The 25,575-nt window shown below is 51.7% G+C and overlaps 1 protein-coding gene across 1 annotated transcript; it reads right to left on the reverse strand.

Annotated features, from left to right (window-relative positions):
* Positions 1–9,394: 9,394 nt before the first annotated feature.
* KCNK18 (potassium two pore domain channel subfamily K member 18) lies at positions 9,395–22,043 on the reverse strand. The gene is made up of 3 exons (XM_027529114.1): positions 21,824–22,043; positions 19,320–19,448; positions 9,395–10,591 (listed from the first exon to the last, which is right to left on the reverse strand). The coding sequence occupies exons 1-3, from the start codon at positions 22,041–22,043 to the stop codon at positions 9,798–9,800; spliced, it is 1,143 nt and encodes a 380-aa protein (XP_027384915.1). The 3' UTR covers positions 9,395–9,797.
* Between the last annotated feature and the right edge of the window lie 3,532 nt (positions 22,044–25,575).

The following is a 25,575-nucleotide window of genomic DNA, read 5'->3' on the forward strand; positions in this document are numbered from 1 at the left end:
GAGTGTCTGCACGCTGGGCCCTGTGAAAGTAAGTGGTGGTCATCCTGACAGTGAAGTGCCCAGGGGCTGAGAGGATGAGGCAGCACAAGGTGCACCCTGGGAAAGCATCCAGGACATTCTTCATTCTGTATTTTTCATTCTTTGATTTGTGAAATCAAAGCTCACAGGACAGTGTGTCTGCTGTGATTCATTTAGGAAAGCAAGTTAACTTATCGAAAAGGCTTTACATACATGTATTAATGCAAAATGCGGAAAACAGATTAATTCTGGATGGCTGATGGTCAGCCCACAGTGGTATTTACTGTATTTAGTTCCAGGGACTGAAAATAATGGGGGAAGAGGAGAGTAGGAGGGTGCAGATTTTCACTCTCCATGGGTAATCTTATGTCCATCCAATTAAAAAAAAATATTATTTAGCACAGCTTCTATTGCTTCTTTCTCATATCTTCATTATGGGATATGTCGTATATACAAAGGAAAGCACAAGACATGTTTACAAAGTAAAAAATAATTGTTTGGTGAGCCACATGCTACCCCACCCATGCCATACTCAGTCGTGTCTGACTCTTAGAGGCCCTGTGGACTGTAGCCCGCCAGGTTCCTCTGTCCTTGGGGATTCTCCAGGCAAGAATACTGGAGTGGGTTGTCATGCCCTCCTTCAGGCAATCTTCCTAACCCAGGGATCAAACCACAGGTCTCCCACATTGCAGGCAATTTTTTTTTTTTTGACTGAGCCACCAGGGAAGCCAGTGTTTACAGAGTAAAAAATAATCATTCAGTGAGCCACATGCGACCTCACCCAGGTCAAGATATAAAACCCATCTGGAGGCCCCGGAGCTCCCAGGGGCCTCTCCTCCATCACAATCATCTCCTTTCCTCTAGACTTTCTGACTTGTTAGATTTTCTGTTCCTTGTTCTTTTTTTATAATTCTACCAGCTATGGTCCACTAAGTCACTTCAGTCGTGTCCGACTCTGTGCGACCCCATAGACCGCAGCCCACCAGGCTCCCCCGTCCCTGGGATTCTCCAGGCAAGAACACTGGAGTGGGTTGCCATTTCCTTCTCCAATGCATGAAAGTGGAGAAGGCAATGGAAACCCACTCCAGTACTCTTGCCTGGAAAATCCCATGGATGGAGGAGCCTGGTAGGCTGCAGTCCATGGGGTTGCTAAGAGTTGCATACGACTGAGCTACTTCACTTTCACTTTTCACTTTCATGCATTGGAGAAGGAAATGGCAACCCACTCCAGTGTTCTTGCCTGGAGAATCCCAGGGACAAAGGAGCCTAGTGGGCTGCCATCTATGGAGTCGCACAGAGTTGGACACGACTGAAGTGACTTGGCAGCAGCAGCAGCAGCAGCAGCAATACATGACAGTGAAAAGTGAAACTGAAGTTGCTCAGTCATATCCGACCCTCAGTGATCCCATGGACTGCAGCCTTCCAGGCTCCTCTGTCCATGGGATTTTCCAGGCAAGAGTACTGGAGCGGGGTGCCACTGCCCTCTCCGACTACCTATGGTGCTTCCCTACAAATATAATCAAGGTTTGTCTGTTTTTTATCTTTTTATAAGTGGAATCCTTCTGTGAATGTTCTTTCTTTCTCTGGTTCCTCTTCCGTGTCACCAATATCACTGGTGAGGTTCATCCATTTCATGAATACCTAAAGGCCATTCCTGTTCACTGCTGTGTAGTATTCCATTACAAAGCTATATCACTATTTCTTTGTTCATTCCGTGGATGGACATCATTGGTGTGTTCCACATTCAGGGCTGTTTTTTAGCAACCCTGCTGTGGAGACTGTGACCTGAGTTTCTTTAGGGTCCGTGCCTGGGACTGGAACTGCTGGCTCGTGGGATACCCAAGCTTCATCCTTCCCACCAAGTGTCAAATGTTTTCCAAAACTGCATGAATACATATTTTGCTTGATTACATATTGCTAATTTTAAAAGTTTTTTTAAGGTCTTTGTGCAAATAAAAAATGAGAGGGTGAATGGGTTGTGCGTTGTGTGCTGACCAACCAGCCTGCTTCAGATCTTGACATTGCCCTCTACTCCCCACAGCTCACCTCTCCCCAAAGATGAAGGAGGGGCTGGTTAGCAAGATTGCTGGTGATGCCAAGCCCCACACATACCCAGAAGGAAGGGACTCCCCAAAGCCAAGAGTCCACTGAGCCTATACGCCAGTGACAGGCAGTCCATTCCATTTCGGGTGTTTTTTGGCCCTGCCACGTGGCTTGCAGGATTTTAGGTCCCCAACCAGGGATCAAACCTGTGCCCTCTGCAGTGAATCGAGGAGTCCTAACCACTGGACTGCTAAAGAAGTCCTTTTTTTTTTTTTAACGGACTTCTTTTTTCAAACGAAATGTTATAGGGAAGTGGAATATATAACATGGAGCAAAGTAAGTGACTGGGATCTTCACCTGGGTTTCAGAAACCTCAGTATGAAAACCCCTAGGCTCCTTCAGCCCCCTTGTACTCTGGGAAACAGGCCTGGAGAGACAGTCCTGACCATAAGCTCTGAGAAAGCAGAGACCTGGTTAGTTTTTTACCATGCTGAATCCCCAGCACCCAACCCACCCTGAGTCCTAGCACACAGTAGGTGCTTAGTAAATATTTATTGGATACTGACATACAAGCAGAGCTGTCTCTGTGAGGTCATCTCTTGTTCTACACATGAGATTGCTTTCCAAAGAGAGTAAAGGAGGGGGCTTGAACCTCAGAGAGGCCCCCTTAATTGCCTGTGTCTTGAATTTACAGCATTTGAAAGGGTTTCATTCTCTGATCTAAAAGGCAAGAATAAAAGCAAAACAGTAAAGAGCCCAGGAGGATGAAAAGAAGCCATAATTTGCATCCAAGATGGAGGTGCTCTTTGTTGTCTCCGCGTCCAAGTCAACTTCAAAGTTATCTGCTGAGCAGACAGATGCGCATTGGTCACCATGGCAACAACCAAGCCACCCAGTCCGCCCAATCCTGACAGCCCAGCTCCAGGAAGTTACAGGGTGTGGGGAGTCTGACGACCTGCCCCGCTTGGCCCCTCCATCATCCAGCCATCTTGCTCCTTCTCTGTTGGGCGGGGGGCAGGTCTGGGTCACCACCTCCACCTCAGCACACAGGGGCACCTGTGTGTTCTTCAGAGCTGTTGCCTCGGTGCCAGGCACACAGTTATTGGACAAAAGCTTGTGATGAGTAAGTGAGCTTCTAAAATATACAAATGCTGAGCCCCTCCTGAAATCAGCAACAGCAGAATCTCTCAAGACTGGAGTGGGGGGCTTCATAAACGCTGCACACATGCCTCTCAAGTCACAGCGGGCAAGAGAAGAAAGCAGGGTCAAGACAGCCTCCCAGGCATGTGACTTGGGCAGCTAGCAGGCTGGAGCTGCCACTCCCAGGGTGGGTGGGAGGGAGCAGGACTCGGGGAGAGGTTCGAGCTGTGTCTTGGACTTGTCCAGGGAGAGGCTGCGGAAGAAGCTGTGAGTCTGCAGTCCTGAAGAGAAGCCAGGACTGGAGATGGTGTTTACATCCACTAGCATGGACGAGACAAAAGAGAGGGAGTGGAGACAGGGAAGAAACAAATGGTCCGAGGTGTAAGCCCTGGAGCCCCATGAGGAGGGCCCAGCAGAAACAGAGCCATCAGAGAGCATCAGGCACTGAGGTGTTGCGGAAGCCACAAGAAAGGACAAACGCAGGCTGGAGAAGAAGGATCTAGCCATGTCTGGGGACCTCAGGGTACCCAGTGGGGAGCCGAGGAAGAGGTGTGCTGGGGTGCCAGCCACTGAACGTGTCCCATCTGGCTGCGGGTTGCCTATTCTGCCTGGGCCTGCAGGAATAAGACCACCCTAGAATCGGCTAATCACTGATTAGGTGATTAGCACCCCTAATCAGTGAGGGGTGCTGGAGACAGAGGAAAGCTGGCGTTTTTTGCCCCCTAATTACAGTAATGGGGACAGCTAGGACTTTTTAGGCACTAGTAAAGGTGGGCATGGGTGTCCCCAGTGGCTCAGTGGTAAACAGTCTGCTTGCAATTCAGGAGACACAGGACACATGGGTTCGATCTCTGGGTCAGGAAGATCCCCTGCAGGAGGAAATGGCAACCCACTCTAATATTGTTGCCTGGAGAATCCCAGGGACAGAGGAGCCTGGCGGGCTACAGCCCATAGGGTTGCAAAGAATCGGACACAACTGAAGGGAGTGAGCATGCATGCATGCAAAGGTGGGCACAGGGCTACAGTGCTTCACGTGGATTACCTTGTTTGACCCTCACAACAACCCTCTGAGGTCAGTACTATTGTTGCGTCAACTGGCCAGGGTTCGTCGTTAGGGAGCTGGTCATTCCTATTTCCCACCCATCAAAGCAGCAGGACACAGGGGCGATCCTCTCCTCTCCGGAGAACTCAGAAGCAGGGACACACCCAGGACTGGTGGTCTGGCCAGGTTTTCTGATTCCTTGTTCCTCCATCCCCAGCAGCCCTTCCAGGAAGCACTAGGTTTCTCCAAGCCCCTTTTGATCAGAGCTGGCCTGGCCCTGTCTCTTCCTGGTCAGCACATTGAAGGTGCTCCCGGGGAAATTTCTGGGCTGGCATTCAAGTTCTTTCCTCTTGACTCTTTCTATAAGTCACCTTCTTTTGGGGGCATCTCTGGACAGTGGGCAGTCTTACCACTTGGCGGAAACCAGGGCATAAATCCTGTTAGTTCCTGGCTCCTCCTAAGGTTATTTACTGTATGCCTGTGTGCGCGGAGGCTGATGTGGCCAGAGGGGATCTTGTGGCCAGTGGCAAAGTGGCTGGACCTTTGTCTGGGGGAGGACATTGGATCAGCAGGAGGCTGGCCAAAGGGATGTCCCCCTGGACAGCATTTCCTTCTGTCGAGTACCTGTCAGCAGGGGAAGGTTTGTGGATGTTGATTCAATTTAAGGGGCTTCTGTAAGAAAACAATACAAAATTGCCCATTCAAAATCGGGTTTGATCGTGAATAATTTTCTAGAGTGTTTAACATTTAACAACAAATTAAAATGCCAACGAATACAAAATACAACTGAGGGACTTCACTGCCAGGGTATCTCCCAGCCAAAGGAGGTCCCAGGTGAGCCACGGGACCCTGAGCCTAAGCGTCATCAGTTTCCAGGTAAATCACCTCTGCTTTTAACACACTGACCTTCATCAGAGTCACTGGGAGTCTCTGATCCTTTGTGGCAAGCACCACCTTCTGGTATTTGGCACCATCCACCCAAACTGGAGAGGGGATAGTGTTAGGGAGGGCCCTGCCCTCCAGGGAGGCTGTTGCTGCGGCTGCTAAGTCGTTTCAGTCGTGTCCGACTCTGCGACCCCATACACGGCAGCCCACCAGGTTCCTCTGTCCACAGGATTCTCTAGGCAAGAATACTGGAGTGGCTTGCCATTTCCTTCTCCCCAGTGAGGCTGGTGGGTCAGAAAAACATCCAGGGTGAAAGGGAGCTAACGGCGGGATTACTAACAGGATACCACGTGTCTAGTGGCTGAGACTCAAGTAGTAACATTTCAGGCCCTGACTTGAGCTGTGATTTCAGAGATGCGGGACAGACGTCCGAGGCACCCACGAGTTGCTTTTCCCGGTGTCCGCGGTGAGAAGTCCGAGGCGTCCCTTCTCAGAGGACCACAGCGGATGACAGGAGCTTGACTCTCCCCTTCGTAGGGGAGACCATGGGATGGGACTGGGGGGAGACAAACACTCCTGAAGCCCCTTCTCTTCCGAGGCGCCGGGCGGCAGGCGCGCCACCTGCTGGCCCCGGGAGGGCGGGGCCCGCGCGGTCTGGCGGCGCCACCTGGTGGCCACTCGGGGAAGGACTCAGCTTGGGGCCTGGAGGTGGCAGGTGAACGGTAAGGGGTGGCTGCTCTCCTTGGCATTGGTGCACCGAAGTTCTGCCCAGAGTTCTCCCGTCTGTGGTAGACACGGTGACGTATGGATGGGAGGAGTCAAAGAACAATGATAATGAAAAAGACACAATCATTTTACTCGGAGAGAGGACCTGTCACAGAGGAAGGGGTTACGGTGGGTGCAGTGGGAGCATAGAGGAGACCACAAGTCAGGGGACACTACCCAGAGGAGGGTACATGTGGGCTGAGGCAGGAACTTAAGTCTTCATCAGTCCTAGAAGGGAAAAGGGCATTCAGGTGAGAGAGCAGCTAGTGCATGGTTCTCAACTCTTGACCACACGCTGGGATCAACTGGGGGAACTTTTAAAAAGCCCAAGTGGCAACTCGACCAATGACTTCTGAATCTCAAGGGGAGGGAGATGGGGAGACATGTGAATTCTCTGAGCCCCCAGGTGTCAGTGTTGCAAAATGGAATCAGTTCAGTTCAGTCGCTCAGTCGTGTCTGACTCTTTGCGACCCCAAGGACTGCAGCACACCAGGCTTCCCTATCCATCACTATCTCCCAGAGCTTGCTCAAACTCATGTCCATCGAGTCAGTGATGCCATCTAACCATCTCAGCCTCTGTCATCCCCTTCCCCTGCCATCAATCTTTCCCAGAATATCAGGGTCTTTTTCAATCAGTCAGTTCTTGCATCAGGTGGCCAAAGTATTGGAGTTTCAGCTTCAGCATCAGTCCTTCCAATGAATATTCAGGACTGATTTCCTTTAGGATGGGCTGGTGGGATCTCCTTGCTGTCAAAGGGACTCTCAAGAGTCTTCTCTAACACCGCAGTTCAAAAGCATCAATTCTTTGGCACTCAGCTTTCTTTATAATCCAACTCTCACATCCATACATGACTGGAATATCATGAAATGGAATGTCTCCTGCCATATCAATAAACAAGGATGTCACAGCTATCTGTCATTCTAGCCCTCTAATTTCAGGTTGTGACTATTTTTTTTTCAGTCAACTTCCCTCCAGTCTTGGAGGGAAGAATTTATATTTTCTCAGAACCACAGAAGAACATCCATTAGCAAATGTAATAAGCAAACCTTTAATTTGTATAAAACTTACCCCTAACAAACTCTGTTTGCGTTTGAACAGGACTCTCCTTAAGAAGGAAGGGACTGAGCGATTCAATGCAAGTGGAAGTGTGAAAGTGTTAGCCACTCAGTCATGTCTGACTCTTTGCAACTCCATGGACTATAGCCCTCTAGGATCCTCTGTCCATGGAGAGATTGAATATCACCAGTAATTACCTCCACGTTTCTGAGAATATGCCTGATTATCTTTGGAATCCTCTATGATCCTGGAAAACAGCAAGCACTCAATGAATGTTTGCTGAACTGGACTTTAAAGCCAATCATGTTGTCTCACATGAGTGGCTAGTCTTGATCACCTTTGGGTCTGAGCAGCTTTGCTGCACAGAAACTGGGTGACTGACTTCAGGGATGTGGGGAGACTTCACAAAAACCCTAGTCCCAGTGGCTGCTGCCTGAAATTCCATGTCTTTCAGTGGTTCCTGTTCACACTGTATCAATTCCCTTTCCTGAGGTAGGTCTTAAAGAGTTAAAGGGGCAAAAAGCTGAACAGTGTAACCGAGGACCCTATGGGACCTACCGGGGACAGACCCCATATCCTCTGCTTTAGCTCTTCTTAAGTACCCAGATAATAGTATTTGATGCACATTTCCTGAGTTGTTTGGCGAATGTAAAAAAAAAAAAAAACCCTCTGCCTCTCCAACAAATGGAAGGTGTTAACTACTTGATGACCCTGAGCACCTAGCCCCAGGCCTCCTGAATCCTGGGCACTGATAATGTTAACCCCTGTGACACCACCCTGCCACCATCACCGTCACCATGCCACCATGTGACACCATCACCCAGAGTATTGCTCACGAACTGATCACAGACCCTGCAACCCCCCTTTCTCATCTGGTTTCTAAAAGTTTTTTGCTGAAATCCTTTGGGGAGCTCAGGGCTTTTTAGGGCATTAGCACCCGTCTACTTGCATGGCCTTGCGGTAAACCTTCCTCTGGGCTTCCCTGGTGGCTCAGATGGTAAGGAATCCACCTGCAATGCAGGAGACCCAGGTTCGATCCCTGGGTCAGGAAAGATCCCCTGGAGAAGGGAATGGCAACCTACTCCAGTATTCTTGCCTGGAGAATCCCATGGATAGAGGACCGTGATGGGCTACAGTCCATGGGATCGCAAAGAATCGAGGACGTGACTAAGCAACTAACACAAACCTTGTCACGCTGTGTCTGGCACAGAAACTTGCAAGCTGTTAACTTGCATAAACAACAGTAGTAGGGTAGAAAAGGAAAGATCCAGAAAGGAAGGCCTGCACCCCCCACTGGGAGCTGGCTTCCTTTCACTTCAAACTGGAGCCCACTGGCAGTTTTCACTGGTTCTTGTGACTTTTGCTCTACCTGTGCACTCAGGCGCTCAATCCTGTCCAACTCTTTGCGACCCCAGGAACTGTACCCCACCAGGCTCCTCCATCCACGGGATTTCCCAAGCGAGAATACTGGAGTGGGTAGCCATTTCCTCTTCCAGGGGATCTTCCTGACTTCGGGATTTTGTTCTATACCTTGGAGGAAAATTCACTGGTTATGCAATTTGGCCAATCACAGGACATGAGTTGATTTTTCCAAGATTCTTTCAAAGAAGCATTCAGGAAACTTTGCTTCTCTCCAATAATACACTTCCAATAAGTGAATAGGGAAACACAGTGGCTCATGTTATTCCATGCACAATCCAACCGGTTTTCTATACGGATTTGGTACTTCCTCTCCCAGGCTGGGGCCCCCAGGAGTGACTCTGAGACAGGGCTTTATGTGCAAGTGGGTTATCTCGGGGTGATCTCAAGAGGAGTGGACGTGAGACAGAGAAATGAAGGAGGGCGCACCAATACATGGGCACACTCATGAGCAAGTGAGCCTCGACTGCCCTGGGGAGCTCGGGGAGACAGTGTTGAATGTGGTTCAAAGTTATCCCATGAGAGGGGCAAGAAGCTGGGGCCATATGTCCACCCACTCCCACAGGTCATCGGCTCAGGGACGTACCCGGGAGTGTTAACCCCTTGGCACTTCTAGCCTGCCCTGCACATGCCTGTGCTTTAGTGGCCAGAGAAAGTCCTCCGGCAAAGGGAGCTGGAGTACCAGGCCACATGCCACACAGACCCCCCATTCATTCATGAACTGCTCACATCCACCAGATAAGCACCAGCCCTTTTACATACCCATCCATAAACATCAACATGTTCACATGCCAGCTCACTCAGGAGATGCGATCCTGTGCCACTTGGTGAGAGCCCTAGTCTACACTGAATCTGGCAATCAGGAAATCTGCCAGGCCCCTGTGAACACAAGTGACAATTTCTCTTAGTGCCATCGGTGTATGTTACAAGGGCGGGGATTGGGCTGATCCGACTCATGCAGTTATTCAAGAAAAGAGGTGGCTCAGACTCGCTCTGCTTCACCAAGGATAGAAGGGGAGCGGCTTAGGAAGGTTTTAATTTAGCTGAAAATACAAATGGCAAAATCAAAGGTAATTTTTTCCCTCCTGCTGTAAGAAACCCAGTGACATCTGTGAGGTGGTTTGATTCACATCAGGGGAAGCTTTTGAAAAATGGAGATGGCAATTAATTGGACTTCAGAGGATGGTGACAGTTTTTTCTAATGTCTTGATTTCCTATCAAGACATTGGCCACTTTTCTGCAGGGCCTCAAGACAGTAATTAGATGTCATGTCGGAATGTGACTCCAAGGTCTCAGGCGACACCAGTTCTAACTAGAGCGCCCCCAAACACAGGATGAGACAATCAGCTTGGCCGGCGGCGTCACCTGAGAGTCAACGCAGCCTTCCCTCTTCAACAAGATGGGAAAACCCGAGTCAATGGAGCAGTTTCACTTTTTGACAGGACTGGAAAACCTCCCGTTTGCAAAGAAGAGTATGAGAGTTTTATAGAGGTGAATCAGCCTGTTCTGCACCAGCTTGAAAGCAATGCACACAATCTCCATCCCAATGATGATGTAAATGGAGAAGAACAAGAAGAAGTGAGGGTGTTCCAGCCCAATGTCCCCGAACCCAATGGTGGTCAGCGTGATGAAGCAGAAGTAGAACGCGTTTTCGAAGTTCAGCTGCTTCTCCCAGATGGGAAGGACGGCGGCCGCGCAGGAAATGTAGGCGAAGACCACGAGGGCTATGACGGGGAGGGGGACGTCCAGCCTCTCCACCTGCCGCCCCACCTCATCCAGGTTGCTGATGATGGAGCTCGAGAGCCGCCCGGACCCCAGCTCGGGACACGATGTGCTCCTTTCCATGGCCTGAGGAGGCACCTGGAGGGTGTTGTCTTTCTCCCGTGCCAGAAGTCTCTCGAACAGCTCCATGTTGCTGCTTGGGGCTGCGGGGGCAGGTTTGGGGGCCGGGAGCTCCGGGTCATGGATGACCACGTGCGGGACGTCTTCATCTGCCGGACAGGAGTCGGGTCGTCTTTTGCTGGGGCGTCCGGAGCACCACTTGGGAAGGGGAGTGGGGAGGAAGGGAAATCTTCGGAATTGATTGTAGGACGTGGATAAGATGGTGGCCAGGATGTCGCCCGTGTCCGAGAGGACCAGGAACATCAGCGGGATGCCAAAGAGAGCGTACAGCATGCACAGGTACTTGCCGAGCCTGGTGACGGGATAGATGTGGCTGTAACCTGAAAAAGAAGACCGTGCGCAGGTGGTCGGCGGCTCCTCCCACTTCGCCGCAAAAAAAACAAAAACAAAAACAAAAACAACCTTTAAAGAGACCTTCTGCCATTTCCTTTCCTTGGCATGACATTTTGCACCACATATTTTAAAAATATTCATCTTAAAACATTCATCAGCTTGTCCGATGTTAGGTCTGCTTTGGTTGGGGCAGTAGGAGGTGAAACCCAGCTTATCTTTAGGGTAAGGGAGACTCATGTCCTTGGCAGGAGACGAGCCCGCATACGGGAGTGAGCTGACTGCCTTGCCTTTTGCCATCTCTGAGCGTCTGAAAGAGGACAGAGCCAGCACACCTGGAGAAACGCGATGAGCTCAGGTGACAGGTGTGGTGGCTTTGCAAGCAAACCCATCGCCTCCGTCATCCTCCATGAAAGCATGGGTTCCTAAGAAGCCACGCCCATCCTTTCTGGGATGTCTGGGTCTCTGTATGAGGTTTGTTTCTATATAAGAGCAATTACGTGCCAGTGGTGGGTAAGCAGTGCACACAGCTCCTGGGATGGCAGGAAGAGGAGCAGTGAATGACAGACCACTGCTGCCCTCAGAGCCAGCTGCGGTTGAGTGGGTCAGACGACTGTTCATGAACAACAGTGGAGAGTTGAGGACCCCAGCATCCAGCATCCTGCCAGCCTCATTTCCAGTTCCAGCTCTACCATTTACTAGAAAGTGATGTGACTGCTCACATTTCAGGTTTCTTATCTCTAAAGTGGGGCGGACCACCCCTGCTTTGCATACTGACCAGCTGGAGGGATTACAAGAGACCAGTGCCTCACACTCGGTGGGCGTGTCATTCCCAGGCAGTCAATGTCCTCGATCTAATAATAAGGGCTGGCTTTTTGAGCACTTACTGGTGGCCAGGTATTAACAAGCCTTCATTGGTAGCTATGGTGATCACCATCACAGACGGGGAAACTGAGGCTCAGAGAAGTGAACCGACTTAGCCAGAAGCATTTGTGTGATAAACTGTGAAGCTGGAGGTCAAAGCATTGAAACCTGGCCTACAGTAGGTACTCAATAAATGCCACTCTAGGATGGATGCCTGGAAATCCCATCTGGCTCCCAAGCCAGCTCCCTCCGCTGGGTCAGGAGCAACAAGGGGGCTGGATATGCTAACCATTGAGGACAGGTGAGCGAAGCAAAGAGAGGGCTAGGTTGAAGTCTTCCTTCTCTTCACGAGCTGCTTCCTCCCATCACCCCAGCCTCCTCTCTTGTCGACAGAGGCCCAGGAGCAGAGGACTGTCAAATCCCACAGTACAAGTCGCCGGATCTTCTGGAGTGGGTAAGCTCAGTGCCTCCCACAAAGAGGGAGAAGCTTCTGTATTTAATGCCTGTGTTTAATTTTTGATGTCCTAAAGGATGATTCGTGCAGAAAGCCCCAGCCCAATTATGTAAATTAATTGGAAGGCAATTGACAAGCTCGCTAAACCGAAACCTCCTCCAGGGCCACCATTTCCTGTGCAAACTCTGGCCTCAGCGTCTGCCCTCCAGGCACACGCAGGTGGTCAGGCTGCCCATCTTCATTGGGGCCCCGGGGGAGGCCCTCAGAGGGTTTCCTCCGTGTGCATCCCTCCCAGGGCTCTCCACACCACCCTGCTGCTTCCGCAAGGTACCACTGATGGCAGGCGCAGCGAGCTCTACATTCATATGGTCTAGGCACATAAGCACTCGCTACATGCACCGGGGCATAGCGGTGAGCCAAACAGATACGGGATCCAACCTCGGTGAGCTTCTGGTCTAGTGAAGGGGGCAAATATGAATCAAATAACCACCCCAGTGAGTATGCTTCCCTGGGGGCTCAGAAGGTAAAGAATCTGCCTGCAGTGCAGGAGACCTGGGTTCAATCCCTGGGTTAGGAAGATCCCCTGGAGGAGGGCATGATAATCCACTCCAATATTCTTGCCTGGAGAATCCCATGGATAGAAGAGCTCTGTGGGCTACAGTCCGTGGGGTTGCAAAGAGTCGGACGCGACTGAGCAACTAAGCACAGCAAGTACGAAATTGCACGTGGAGATCAGTAACAGGTCATCAAAGAGGAAAACATGGCCACCTGATTCCAAGAGCTGAGTCATTGGAAAAGACCCTGACAGCGGAAAGATTGAGGGCAAAAGGAGAGGGGGTGCAGAGGATGAGATGGTTAGAGAGCATCATCAACTCAGTGGATATGAATTTGAGCCAACTCCAGGAGAAAGTGAAGGACAGGGAGGCCTGGCATGCTGCAGTCCATGGGATCACAGAGTCAGACACAACCTAGTGAGTGAAAGTGAAAGTCGCTCAGTCGTGTCCGACTCTTTGCGACCCTATGAACTATACAGTCCATGGAATTCTCTAGGCCAGAATACTGAAGTGGGTAGCCTTTCCTTTCTCTAGGGGATCTTCCCAAGCGAGGGATCGAACCCAAGTCTCCTGCATTGCAGGTGGATTCTTTACCAGCTGAGCCACCAGGGAACCCCAAGAATACTGGAGTGGGTAGCCTATCTCTTCTCCAGTGGATCTTCCCAACCCAGGAATTGAACTGGGCTCTCCTGCATTGCAGGTGGATTCTTTACCAGCTGAGCCACCAGGGAACCCCAAGAATACTGGAGTGGGTAGCCTATTCCTTCTCTAGCAGATCTTCCCAACCCAGAAATCAAACTGGGCTCTCCTGCACTGCAGGTGGATTCTTTACCAACTGGGCTATCAGGGAAGCCCAAGCGAGTGAACAACAACAAATTAGATTGGAACAAAGGCATCCAAGCTGTATTCATATTTACTGAGGACCTACTCTGTGCCAGGCTTTTGTGGGCAGTATTGAGGATGCAGTGAGGAACGGGCAGAGGTCATGCCCTCCAGGAGCTCCTATTCAAGAGGGAAGCAAAGCCATGACTTCAGCTCCCTCAGTTCCCAGCAGGACTGACAGCACCAGGGTCGGGAGTGAGCTCTCCCTGGCTAAACCGCCCATCAGACACCAGGGTTGCTCAGTGGGGCCGGCCATGCTGAGGGAGCCCAGGGTTTCTGGTCTCTGCTCCCTGCAGGGCTCCAGCAGCTCAGCCCTCCCCTCGGGGAGAGGAGGTGGCAGAAGGGACCTCAGGACAGCGTCTCGTCCATACTTCAGTGACAATGACCACCGAGGAGGTGGGGGTGCAGTGGCATCTCAGGGAGAGGGCGGAGGTGGGGAATAGAGGAGGCCCTGGATAGGAGGACCAACTACCCCATGTGCCCAGGACTCAGGGTCTCCTGTTCTGGTAAAACCCTTAAGTGCTAAAGCCAGGGCAGCTGCTCTCTGGAGCCAGGGTGAGTGTGGAGGGGGTAGAGAGATTCTCCAGGGCAGGGAAAAGAAGAAAGGAGGGCACCCGGAGCCCCTCATGGGGACAGGAGTTCAGAGAGGCCATGGAGTCTTGGAGGGGTCCGGGCCTGGGTGTCAGCAAAGATTTCCATGCCCGAGCTTGTCACAGGCCCTGCAGGGCCGGCAGTCCTTAAAAGATGTCAGCAGAGGGACCCGTAAGCAGGGAGTTATCCCGTTTTCCAGATGTTGCGTAAGTCCCCAGCTTTCGTGCACCCATAGGAAAATCAGGAAAAGCTCCCAGTGGAAGCCCCCCAGCCTCCAGGATGGGGTCTTAAGGTGAGATCTATGTAAAGAGAAGAATATCACATTTCTTACCGGATTTATGGAGTAAAGTGCCTTTTAGAGTCAGAATTCCATGCATACCAGAACCCCTAATGCTGGCAACCACCCCTATTACTGCATGTCAATGGGCAAGGAAGAGGAAAGTCAGGTGACTCGTCTGAGGCCCCCAGCCCACAGCCAACAAGCGTGTGCACCCCTCGCCCAAAGACCTCCGCCCCCCCACCCACATGCTGTCCTTGGCAAAGGTGGGTTCAGTGGATCATAAACAGTCATTGTGGCTGCCTCCGAGTGGAATACGATTACAATCCAGAGGACGGGCCATACGGCAGAAAGGCAAGTCTCAGAGCACAGGCCCCTGTGAAGGAAATGGATTGCCTCCCCAATTACTGAATGCTAGAACACAGAATGGAAAAATCATATCATTTCTTATAATGCAGGCGTATATTCTAATGCCATCAGTTCACCTCACTTGGTCTCTGAGGATTTAACAGCCCATGCACTCTCAAATCCCAGGGGGCTGATCCATTTGGAAATGACTGGGGATTGATCACCCTCATACCTGCCCAGGGTCCCTTCCTCATCATCAAGGTCAGGTGCATTTCAGGTGACCCAGAGATGCGGGGCAGCAAGCAGCATTACCAGCAGGGCCATTATTGATTGTGGGCAGTGCAGAAACGGCCCCAACATCCCCTTCCAGTAGTAATTACTGGATGGCCTGATGTCCTAATGGACTTGGACATGAGTGGGAGCATCGTTTTCTTGGGATATAAACCAAGCTAATGCATTTCCATTAGATCAGTGCTTCATGGCCTGGACTACCATTAGAATCACCTGGAGGGCTCTGAAAAACACTGATGCCTGGGCCTGTCCCGAGTAAGCCTGACTTGATTGGTGTGGGGTCCAGGCATGGCGGCGGAGGGGAGGGAGCACCTGTAAATGATAACCCAGTGATTCTGATGTGCAGCCTGGCCTGAGAACACTTGTCCCAGGAGAGTGTTTCTCAAATGTCTTGTGCATCAAAATCACATGTAGAGCTGGTTACTACACAGTTCACTGGCCCCGCATCCATAGCTTCTGACTCAGTAGGTCTCGGATGGGGCCTGATAATTAATTTGTATTTCTAACAGGTTCTCTGGTGATAGTCATGCCACTGGCCCAGGGACCACGATCTGACAACCATTACATCACATCAGTGGTTCTCAACAGGGGACAGCTTTGCTCCCTAAGGGGTATCTGGCAATGTCTGGAGACATTCTGGGCTTTCACAACTGGTGGAGACAGCAGGGAAAAAGTTGGGTTTCCATAATGGGGAGAAGCCAGGGATACTTATAAACATCCCACGATGAGTGTACAGAACAGCCCCCACCGTAAAGAATCCTTTAGTCTAAGACATCGACCATGCCAAAGTCCAAGGTCACTCCCAAAAGGGACAGTCACAGCGCCTACCTTGTAGAGCTGCTGTGAGAATTAAATAAAATCGTGCATATGAAACATGCTGACACCATGCCTGACGCTGGTACGTGCTCAGTAGCACAGCTATTAAGTTGCTGTTACTCCTTTAGCGAATAAACAACAACTACCCCACTTTCTGCCCCTTACCTGTCCCTGCCTGTATCAGCATTCAGGTGAATGAGAGCTGTTCTGAAAGAAGCCACACGGGGACGCCCTTCGACACAAGCACGTGCCCATTTGTATGCGCTCCTCACAGTAGACACTGCCTGTCCATCCAGCAGCCATTCCCCCCTCTTTCCCTGGAATGCCGCTGCTCCCTCATCTGATTCAGCGATAGATCCAGTTAGTCTAAATCATCCCAGTAATCCAACCCCCTTTGCCAGGGACTGGCTTGGGGTGGGAGGCTTCTCGGAAGAAGTTTCCTTGCTGATTACGACAGCCAGCCCTTCCTCTGCCTGTGAGATGTGACTACAGCAGGGTGGGAGTGGACCTTGGTGGTCATCTTATGACCTGCTGAGCCAGATGGAGAGAATCTGATGGTCAGTGTCACAAGTGAGCTGCCCAGCAAGCAGCCTGAGAGCTGTCCCCCACTGGCCTTCTTACTTGCAAGGTGACATATTTTCCTTGCGGTTTAAGCCAGTTGTCTTGGGTTTTCTGTTAGTGGCAGCTGCTTATATAGGTGCTTGTCACTGATCCTTACACAGACCCTGAAGGCAGGTCTGGGAGGAGTTAGAGATTAGGGAACAAGGCTCAGACCGGCTACATTGCTCACTGGAGGTCACACAGCTCTGACCCCAGGTGGCTGGCCCCCAGAATCCATAGTAGCCACTGTGCTCCACTTGCAGGATGAGTGCCCAGCCACGATCCTTGTGAGCCCAGGTTTACCGTCCCCCTTCCCCCGGATTGGTACTGTCTTGAATTGATGTCCTCCTGAATGAAGACGGAGCCCCCATCCTTTGTGCTGACCAAAAGGGGCAGGGGCTGAGCAATGGCTCACATGCCTGGTGGGGACGCTGAGCCAGGATCTCCTGCCTCGTGGCTGAGGGCTGCTCCATCGCTTCTACTATGGTGACCCTACCCCAGCAAGGGAGGTTCGTACCAACCCTGGCTTGGCTGTTCTCACTAGGCCCTTCCTACTGCTGCACCACAGAGGGAAGCTTCTTGTCATTCACCCGCTCAGTCGTGTACGACTCTGTGACCCTGTGGACTACAACATGCCCTGTCCCCCACCATCTCCCAGAGTTTGCTCAAACTCACATTTATAGAGTCGGTGAAGCCATCCAGCCATCTCATCCACTGTCATCCCCTTCTCCTCCTGCCCTCAATCTTTCCCAGTACCCAGGTCTTTTCCAATGAGTTGGTTCTTTGCATCAGGTGGCCAATGTATGAGCCCAGATGCTAGGAGGCCCTCCGATACTGGCCTAGGGATATGGTGCTTGAATGCAAGACCAGCCCCGTCCCTCACAGCCCGCCAGCCTTGGTGGCCTCTCCCTCAGAGTTCTGCCCTGCTGTCTGGCTGGAAAGCTCTCAGCCTTCTTTGCCTGGTTTATCTCCACAGATCTTCAGCTCCAATGTCACTTTCACTGACAATCCTCTCCCTGCTCCCCACCCATCAGGACCACACCCACATCCTGTTTCACCCACTTTCACAGTCCAAGCTTCTCCTCTGAGCTCGTCTGCATGCTTAGCTGTTCATTGTTCCTCCCTCCGTTAGACTCGGACCCCCACTGGGGTGGGAGGCATCCACCTAGTTCAGTCCCATGCTGGGCACAGAGAAAGTCAGGTCCAGACAGAAGCAGCGGGGTCTCAGGTTAAGACCCAGACAGCCTGAACCCAGACACACATGAGCTGTCACCTTGCAAACAGGGTGGACCTGCCCTGCCTCACTTTCCCCATCCAGAGAGTGGGACACACACCAGCAGTTACCTCAGGGCTGCTTCGAGGGTTCAACAGGCTAATCATGGCAAAAAACTTAGAATGGAGCCTGGTCAGTAGTAAACACACATGTGTCAGCCAGCGCAGCGGCTGCTGTTGCAGTCATAGGTGTTCAGTATGTGTCAATTAAGGAAAGAAGGGAGGCAGCAAAGGCTATCTCCACGGCCCAGTTCCAGTGTCTTCTGTCACCCAGGGAAATGAAAAGTGAAAATGTTACTCGCTCAGTTGCGTCACACTCGTTGCGACCTCATGGACTACAGCCTGCCAGGCTCCTCTGTCCATGTTCTTCAGGCAAGAATCCTGGAGTGGGTTGCCATTCCCTGAGCCCACCCTTTGTGCAGCCATCGAGAGGAGAGTCTGTGGCTTTGAGGGTCAACAAGTCCATCTTTAAACATGCAAGTGGTCACTGTGGGGTGGGGGCAGGTCTGTCCCTGCACCCTCTCTTCCGCTGGGGTTCTGGGAGGGACATCCCCTGGACAAGGACTCACACGGAAGTCTCTCCCTTGCTCCGAGGCTGGAGACACATATACAGCAAGTGCAGGGTGCAGGGTGGAGGCCAGCTCCTTCCTCTCTGCAAGCCCCTTCCTTGCGGGCACCATCATCCACTCCAGTTGGACGCAGGAATCCGAGGGGTCCCTGCTTCCCAGGAACAGCCAGGCCCTCCCAGGAGCTCCCTGTGCAGCAGGAGGCAGAGTCCCCACGGCACTCCCACAGACCTGCAAACCAGCGGCCTCCTTCGGGGAAGGAGCACTGGACTTGGAGTCTCAGTGGTTGTCACGGGCACCAGCTCCACTCTCTGTGTGACCTTGGCCCCTGACATCCACCCTCTGGGCTCGGGCTCCCTGACCTGATTCCCTGTGGGCCTTAAAGGAGGTGGCTTAGCACAGCCCCTGCAGGCAGCTGTTAGCTCTCGTTAGCCCTGCAGCTCCCACTCCTCCTCCTCTGTCTCATGGCTAGTGCTCCGGTCCTGCTCTGGCACACTCTCCTCCCTCTCCACAAAGAGCCCTCCTTGAGCGCCTTCCTCCATTCCTTCGGAGTCAGCAGGCATCAGTGTGCCGGTGACTCTGAAACCCCAAGACTGGAGTGACTGTGCTCTCACGTTACCCTAAGCACATCACACTGACCACATTTGGTTGACCCTGAGTCCAAGACCCTGGGCAGGCAGGTACATGGCATGTTTTGTACAACAGCACTCACCCGGAGACGAAGAAGAAGCTGAAATGCAGCCTGCACCTTGCTTACTGGGACCTCCGCATGGGGCTGCCCCCACCCGAAGGAAAGATTGTTTAGTCGCTAAGTCATGTCAGACTCTTGTGACCCCCTGGACTGTAGCCCGCCAGGCTCCTCTGTCCATGGGATTCTCCAGGCAAGAATATTGGAGTGGGTTGCCATTCCCTTCTCCAGGGGATCTTCCCGACCCAGGGATTGAACCTGGGTCTCCAGCATTACAGGCAGATTCTTTACCATCTGAGCCACCAGGGAAGCCCGAACTGAAAGGGTATGCTTTCCTGATTCGCACAAATGGGCCAGTGGCAGCCTCACTCATGCCATCTTGCTGAGCACAGGGTAGGCACGCCACACCCATTTCTTGCACTAAATGAAGTAAACACTTCAGCATCCCTACCAAGCGTTGCCCCCACCCCCACCTCTGCTTTCTCTCGCAAGCCCGCCCTCGCCCTTGGACTTACCCACTGTGCTGATGACCATGCAGCAGAAAAAGAGTGAGCTGAGGAAGGACCAGTCTGCAGACCTGCTAAACCACTGGGGCTTCACCTTCTGCAGCAGCTTCTCCAGGTCCCGCTTCCGGCCTTCCTCAACTCCACACAGACAGGACAGAGTGAGAGAGAAGGTCCCACCCTCTAAAACAGGTCCCGCCCAAGTGAAGGGGTGTCTTCCCCTGGGACCACGCCCCATGCCTTGTGGCCCTCATCAACGCGAGATGGCTCTCGGAGCCCTTTGCTCGACGTCTCTGCAGTTTAGGTCCTGCTCTGGCAGCTGCGGAGATCAGGAGCCCATGTAAACCTGCGTGACGAGCACCCGAGAGAGATGCCCACCAGCCTGAGGTCAGTTATGGAAGCGCCCTGGGGGCTTTCTGAACATTCTGAGTCTTGCAAAGGGGCTTACTAACTTCTGCTCTGTCTCTTTCACCAGGGTCTTAAGAACTGAAAGGAAAAGCGTTTCATGAAATGAGAGGAGTTGCATGTTGCAAACCATCCGCACTCCCGGAGACCATTAAGCCTGATGGAGCATGGGCATAAGGCTGGCATCAGCTGCCTGAGAATGTCTAGGAGGCCTGGGTGGAGGCCAGGTTGGGGGCCCTGGTTTCTCCAGGAGGTTCCCAAATGGTTCCCCTGACCCAGCACTCAGGGGGTTTAGGGATCCCAGAAACTGCCTGCCATCTGGCACTGTTATAAGAGGAGATCACACAGCCAGGCACACAGCAGAAAACCCTTATTTTTGTGAAATATTACACAATTCCTTAATTTTATAAAAGAAAATCCATCCTTATTTGAATGGGCACTGAACTGGGAGTCCAGACACCTGCAGTCTAGACCCAGCTCTGCCCTTGACTAGTTCCCGTAGCTGTGGACATGAGGCTTCTTTCTGAGCCTCAGTTTCCCCATGAAGGAGGAAGCATGACAAGGTGAAAAGTTCTGGCTTAGGAATCTAAATGCCTCAGATTGAATCCCTGGCTCCTTTTTCTCATGGGTAACCTTGGGCAAGTTGTTTCACTCCCAGTGCCTCAGTTTTCTGATCTGTCAAAGGGGGACAATTCATACCTCATAGGGTTGGTGGGAGGATTTAGTGAGATAGTGCATGAAAAACACTCGGCACAGGGGCTGCAGAAGCCAGCACTTACCAAGCCCTTTCTCCAGTGAAAATCAGGGGATGGGCCAGCTCTGTGCCCCGTACCATTCTGTGCATCAGAATCACCCAGGAAACTTTTTAAAAATGAGATTCCCAGCCCAGCCCTGGAGATCCTGCTTCAGTGGGTTTGGGGAAGAGCCTGGGAATGTGTATTTGAGACAAGCTCCTTTGATGACTCTGGTATGTGGCCAGGTTTGGAAAGCCCTGAACTTGTTGACAGTCTGGATCCAGTGATGGCGTAGTGTCTGATGGCATCTCGTGGGTCATCTGCGTGGCCCAGAGGCAGAGAGAAGGACCCTCCACTGAGGAAGGACTCTGCCACCTGTGAGCAGCCTCTGGTCCATCCCCACTGAAGGGACCTCCCGCAGGTCAGAGGCGTCATTAACAGCCTGGCTGAGGACCTGTCGTACCGTGGGACCCTGTTATTCCTCTGAACTTTAGAGTCTGTGTTTCCTTTGTCTTTTCTTCACTCTCTATTATTGTATCTTGTTCTGTTGAATACATCTCTGTAAGTTTTAGGGGACAGAACAGAATAGAAATAAGGGACAAATACCAATGAAAAGCAATAAGGATAGACATAAGTGCCCTGTGCCTTCCAAGAGGCTTCACATCTATTATCTCATCTGCTTCCCACAGGGTCCCTGGGGTTGGCAGACCTGAGATTGTGGGCCTTCTTCTCCCTGGCAGACTGAGACCTAGAGAGAGTAATTACTCTGCCACAGATCACACAGCAAGCTGGGAGAGCACCTGGCCTGGAACCAGGACCCAGGTTCTTCTCAGGACCCTTCTTATCTCCCCTGAGTCGGACCACACACACACACAAAGGCCTTTGGAAACAAGAAGTAGAAGACCACAGAGGCAGGCTGGGGCCTATCCAATTTGGATGGTTCCTTGAATTCTAGTCCCTGTAAACTGAATCAAGGTGGGGCAGGCAGTTCTTAGGACCAGCCTAGGAGTCCCCGACTCCAGATCTGGCCAGCCATCCATGCCACCCCAGCCTATCAAATCTCCAGCAATCGGTCCTCCATGGACCATGCCGCTCTGGGTGGGGCTGGAGCTGAGGCAAAGGGGTGGGAACACCTACTGGATTTCCAGTGCTTTTCCTACATTCTTTATAACAACCCTGAGAGGCCGTCCGCTCTTCTCTCCCATTTTACAGAAGGGAAAACCGAGACTCAGAGAGAAGTCACTTGCCTAAGTTTGCCCAGGGATGGGGAGGAGGCAGGCAAAGGGCTCCCAGATCAAGCCTCCTCCAAACCCGCTGTTCTCCGGGGGCTGCTTCCACCAACAGAGAAAAGATCTGCCCACCAGGTGAGCCACCTACCTGTGCTGTTACATTTCAGGATGCCACAGAGCTTCTCCAAGAACTCCTCAAACTCCGGGTCCTCTGCCCTCAGGTCCTGGCTGCCCTCAATGGCTGAGAAGACCGCAGCTCCCACCAGTGCGTAGGTCACCAGGGAGCAGAGGAAACAGAGACGAGGGAAGAGCTTCTCCAGGGCCTCCCAGAAGCAGCTCTTCGCCTGGGGAAGCCCCGCAGCCTCCATCCTCCCCGCAGTGGGCAGGACAGGAAATGCTGGAGAGGCCGGAGTCCAGAGGATGGGAGGAGGTGCGGGGGGCGGGGGGAGGTGGAGGAAAGCGCCCTGAGAATGGCCCGGCTCCAGCGTTAAGTGGTTGGTGCCAGGGTTCCCCGCCTCCCCCACCCATAGGACTCGGGAAGCAGCCGGCAAGCACAGCATTCAGTTCCTGCGAGTTTCTCGAGTTTCTCGGATAGCGCACCCCTCTCCCCGGCCCACCCCTACTCAGTGCCCCAAATTGCTATTGATCCACCGGGCCAGTGCACGCCCAGCAGCCTGGCCAGCCCCTGAGCTGCCCTTCAGGGGCTTTGGAAAGACTATCTGCTGGTTGCTTTGTGCTTTGGCCTTTCCCGTTCCGAAGCTGCACTTTTGACTTCCAGGTACCGAATGTGCCTTTTGCTTTTTAGCCAGTGGTGGTCCTTCCTGGGTATGTGTGGTACCCAGACTCTTGGATAGGCTTGGATAGGAAGCTGCTGCTGCTGCTGCTAAGCCACTTCAGTCATGTCCGACTCTGTGCGACCCCATAGACGGCAGCCCACCAGGCTCCCCCATCCCTGGGATTCTCCAGGCGAGAACACTGGAGTGGGTTGCCATTTCCTTCTCCAATGCATGAAAGTGAAAAGTGAAAGTGAAGTCGCTCAGTCAGGTCCGACTCTTCGCGACCCCATGGACTGCAGCCCACCAGCCTCCTCCGTCCATGAGATTTTCCAGGCAAGAGTACTGGAGCGGGGTGCCAAATCTTAATTACTGTGGCCAAGCTCCATGGTTTACAAAGGGCCTTCATCCTGTGTGGATCTAATTGTTGGTCCCAATTCTTCATTCCTCAGTAGCGTACCCCAACCCTTGCCTTGGCCTCAGGTGGGCGGAGCATACTTCCCTGCTTCTTAGTGTTGGACTAAGCCACGTGGCTTGCTCCAGCCAATCAAGTATTAGAAGGTATGATGTAAGCAAGCGCCTGAAACGTGAATGTGAAGTGCAACTTGCTGCCCTGTGCCCTGTCTCTGCTATGAGGGTAAAAACGTGCCCCAGATGGCAGACGTGGAGATGTGTGTGCCTTTAGATCCCCCTTCATGAAAGGATTCTCTGTGCAGCTCCAAGGAGCATGGTTCCTGACAGCCTCCAGCTATTCGTTCTTTCGGGGTTTGCCTCAGCTTTCAGGCCGTGTTCTCTGGGAAGCCCCTGTCCATTGGCTGAGCAAGGTGAGGGGAACAAGAGCTTAACCATTTCTGTCATCTGCCAAACTCCTCTGACCTGAAATCTTTGCTCTCTATTGGTCTACCAGAGATTTTATCAGGTCTGCATCATGATCTCAAGGCTCCCCGTGTCCCATCCTGCTTCCTCCCCTCTCCCTTACCTCCTAATAAATAGAGCTTTTGCATATTGTGTTGTTGTCCAGTCGCTAAGTCATGTCTGACTCTTTGCAACCCCGTGGATGGCAGCACGCCAGGCTTCCCTGTCCTTCACTATCTCCTGGAGTTTGCTCAAACTCATGTCCATTGAGTCGGTGATGCCATCCAACCATCACATCCTCTGTTGTCCCCTTCTTCTCCTGCCCTCCATCTTTCCCAGCATCAGCGTCTTTTCTAATGAGTTAGCTCTTCACATCAGGTGGCCAAAGTATTGGAGCTTCAGCACCAGTCCTTCTAATGAATATGCAGGGTCGATCCTCCTCCCTTCTCCTTTACTTGCTAATAAATAGAGTTTTTGCATGCCTTACTCTATCTGTGTCTGCTTCACAAGGGATCCAGTCTGCAGTAGTGGGCACCGGGGGTGATCTGAGAAGGCAGGATGGCTCAATACTCATCGGTAAGGAGATGGTGTGCAAAAAGTCCTTGGCTCAAGATTGCCATGCAGTTGTTAAATTTTTGTCAATGGTGAGCTGGTATGGTGTACAAGTGCAACAACCCAGGCATTTAAAGCAGGAGAGAGATCATCAATATAAGGATAAGTATAGGTTGGGCTTCCCTGGTGGCTCAGACAGTAAAGAATGCCTGCAATGCAGGAGACCCAAGTTCAATCTCTAGGTCAGAAAGATACTCTGGAGAAGGGAATGGCAACCCACTCCAGTATTCTTGCCTGGAGAATCCCATGGACAGAGGAGCCAGGTGGGCTACAGTCCATGGGGTCACAAAGAATTGGACATGACTTGCCGGTGCCAGCCGGCAAAGTCGATCAGGTCCCGAGAACGTGCACGGCGGGGCTGAGAAAAGAAACTAAAGCAAGAGACTACAAAGATGGGGTCGAGAGGTTCAGACACGTCTCCACGAAGGGACGCAGTCTGACACCAACTTTATTCAGCATCTTATATTTATACAGAAAAGCGTGAGAAAGACAAGACAGTTGACATTTTTTCTTGGTTGGCCTATACATCTTACAAACAGTCACAAGAAATCTTGAGAGCATGGGAATGGCTCCCTGTTATTATTCTTACACCAGATAACATTTCCCTGTGCTGAGAAGTTTGCACAGAACTCCAGGTGTCTGCAGTAAATAAGCGCCTAATCTCTGGGGTGGCGGGACAGAGAGCTATGTTTGCAAGCAAACCCTCAAGGACTGAGGCAGCTCCCAGAGCTGTGTCCTTCGGACAAAGGACCCCGTTCTCACGGGCAGCTCCCCACAATGACTGAGCAACTAAGGCTACTACTAAGTTTAGAAGGTTATTAGACAGTTTCATTGATCCCCTGGAGGCAAACCTAGAAAGGGAAGTTTGTAGTACAAAGCACAGCTTCCGCTGTGGTTGGACTCAGGACAGCAACTGATTTTCGTAGCCTCCTTATTTCACTATTCATTCTAAATTCTCCTTGCCCCCTGCCACCTCTTTTGCTGCTTTCAGTGGATTTCCCAATGGCGTGACCCAAATCCTCGTTCCTGAAAGGTTTGAGCCTTTCCAGGTCGGATTTGCTTGTGTTTGCCCATTCACAGACACAGATAGGAAGTGGGTCCCCTGGTTACTACCCATATTCTCCCTGCCCCTGCAGTGTGAACACCTTCATATCAGGTATAATGATTCCTCCTACCTTGTTCTTCCTTTTCAAGATTGTTTTAGCTATTTTAAGGCCTTTCTACTTCAAAGGCGTACTGTATAGCACAGGGAGCTATACTCAATATCTTGTAGTAACCTATAAGGGAAAAGAATCTGAAAAATATATATATATATATATAACTGAATTATTTTGCTGTACATGTGAACATAACACAACATTGTAAACCAACTATAATCAATTTTTAGAATGCCCTTTTTATTTATGTATTTATTTTTGGCTGTGCTGGGTCTTCACTGATGCGTGGACTTTCCTCTAGTGGTGGGAAGCAGAGACTACCCTTCATTGCAGTGGCTTCTCTTGTTGCGGGCTCTAGGGCTCGCAGGCTTCAGCGGTTGTGGCTCCTGGGCTCAGCAGTTGTGGTTTCCGGTCTCTAGAGCACAGGCTCAGTAGTTGTGGCACGTGGGTTCAGTTGCTCTTCGGCATGTGGGATCTTCCCGGACTAGGGATCAAACGTATGT

The sequence above is a fragment of the Bos indicus x Bos taurus genome, chromosome 26 (assembly GCF_003369695.1).
Source record: "Bos indicus x Bos taurus breed Angus x Brahman F1 hybrid chromosome 26, Bos_hybrid_MaternalHap_v2.0, whole genome shotgun sequence".
In the NCBI taxonomy this organism is placed as follows: Eukaryota; Metazoa; Chordata; class Mammalia; order Artiodactyla; family Bovidae; genus Bos; species Bos indicus x Bos taurus.

Coding starts and splice junctions, on each gene's coding strand:
- KCNK18 (XM_027529114.1), bottom strand. CDS start 22,043: ATGGAGGCTGCGGGGCTTCCCCAGGCGAAGAGCTGCTTCTGGGAGGCC. Junction 19,449..21,823: donor CCTGAAATGTAACAGCACAG/GTAGGTGGCTCA, acceptor GTCTGTGTGGAG/TTGAGGAAGGCCGGAAGCGG. Junction 10,592..19,319: donor CATGGTCATCAGCACAGTGG/GTAAGTCCAAGG, acceptor CTTCTTTTTCAG/GTTACAGCCACATCTATCCC.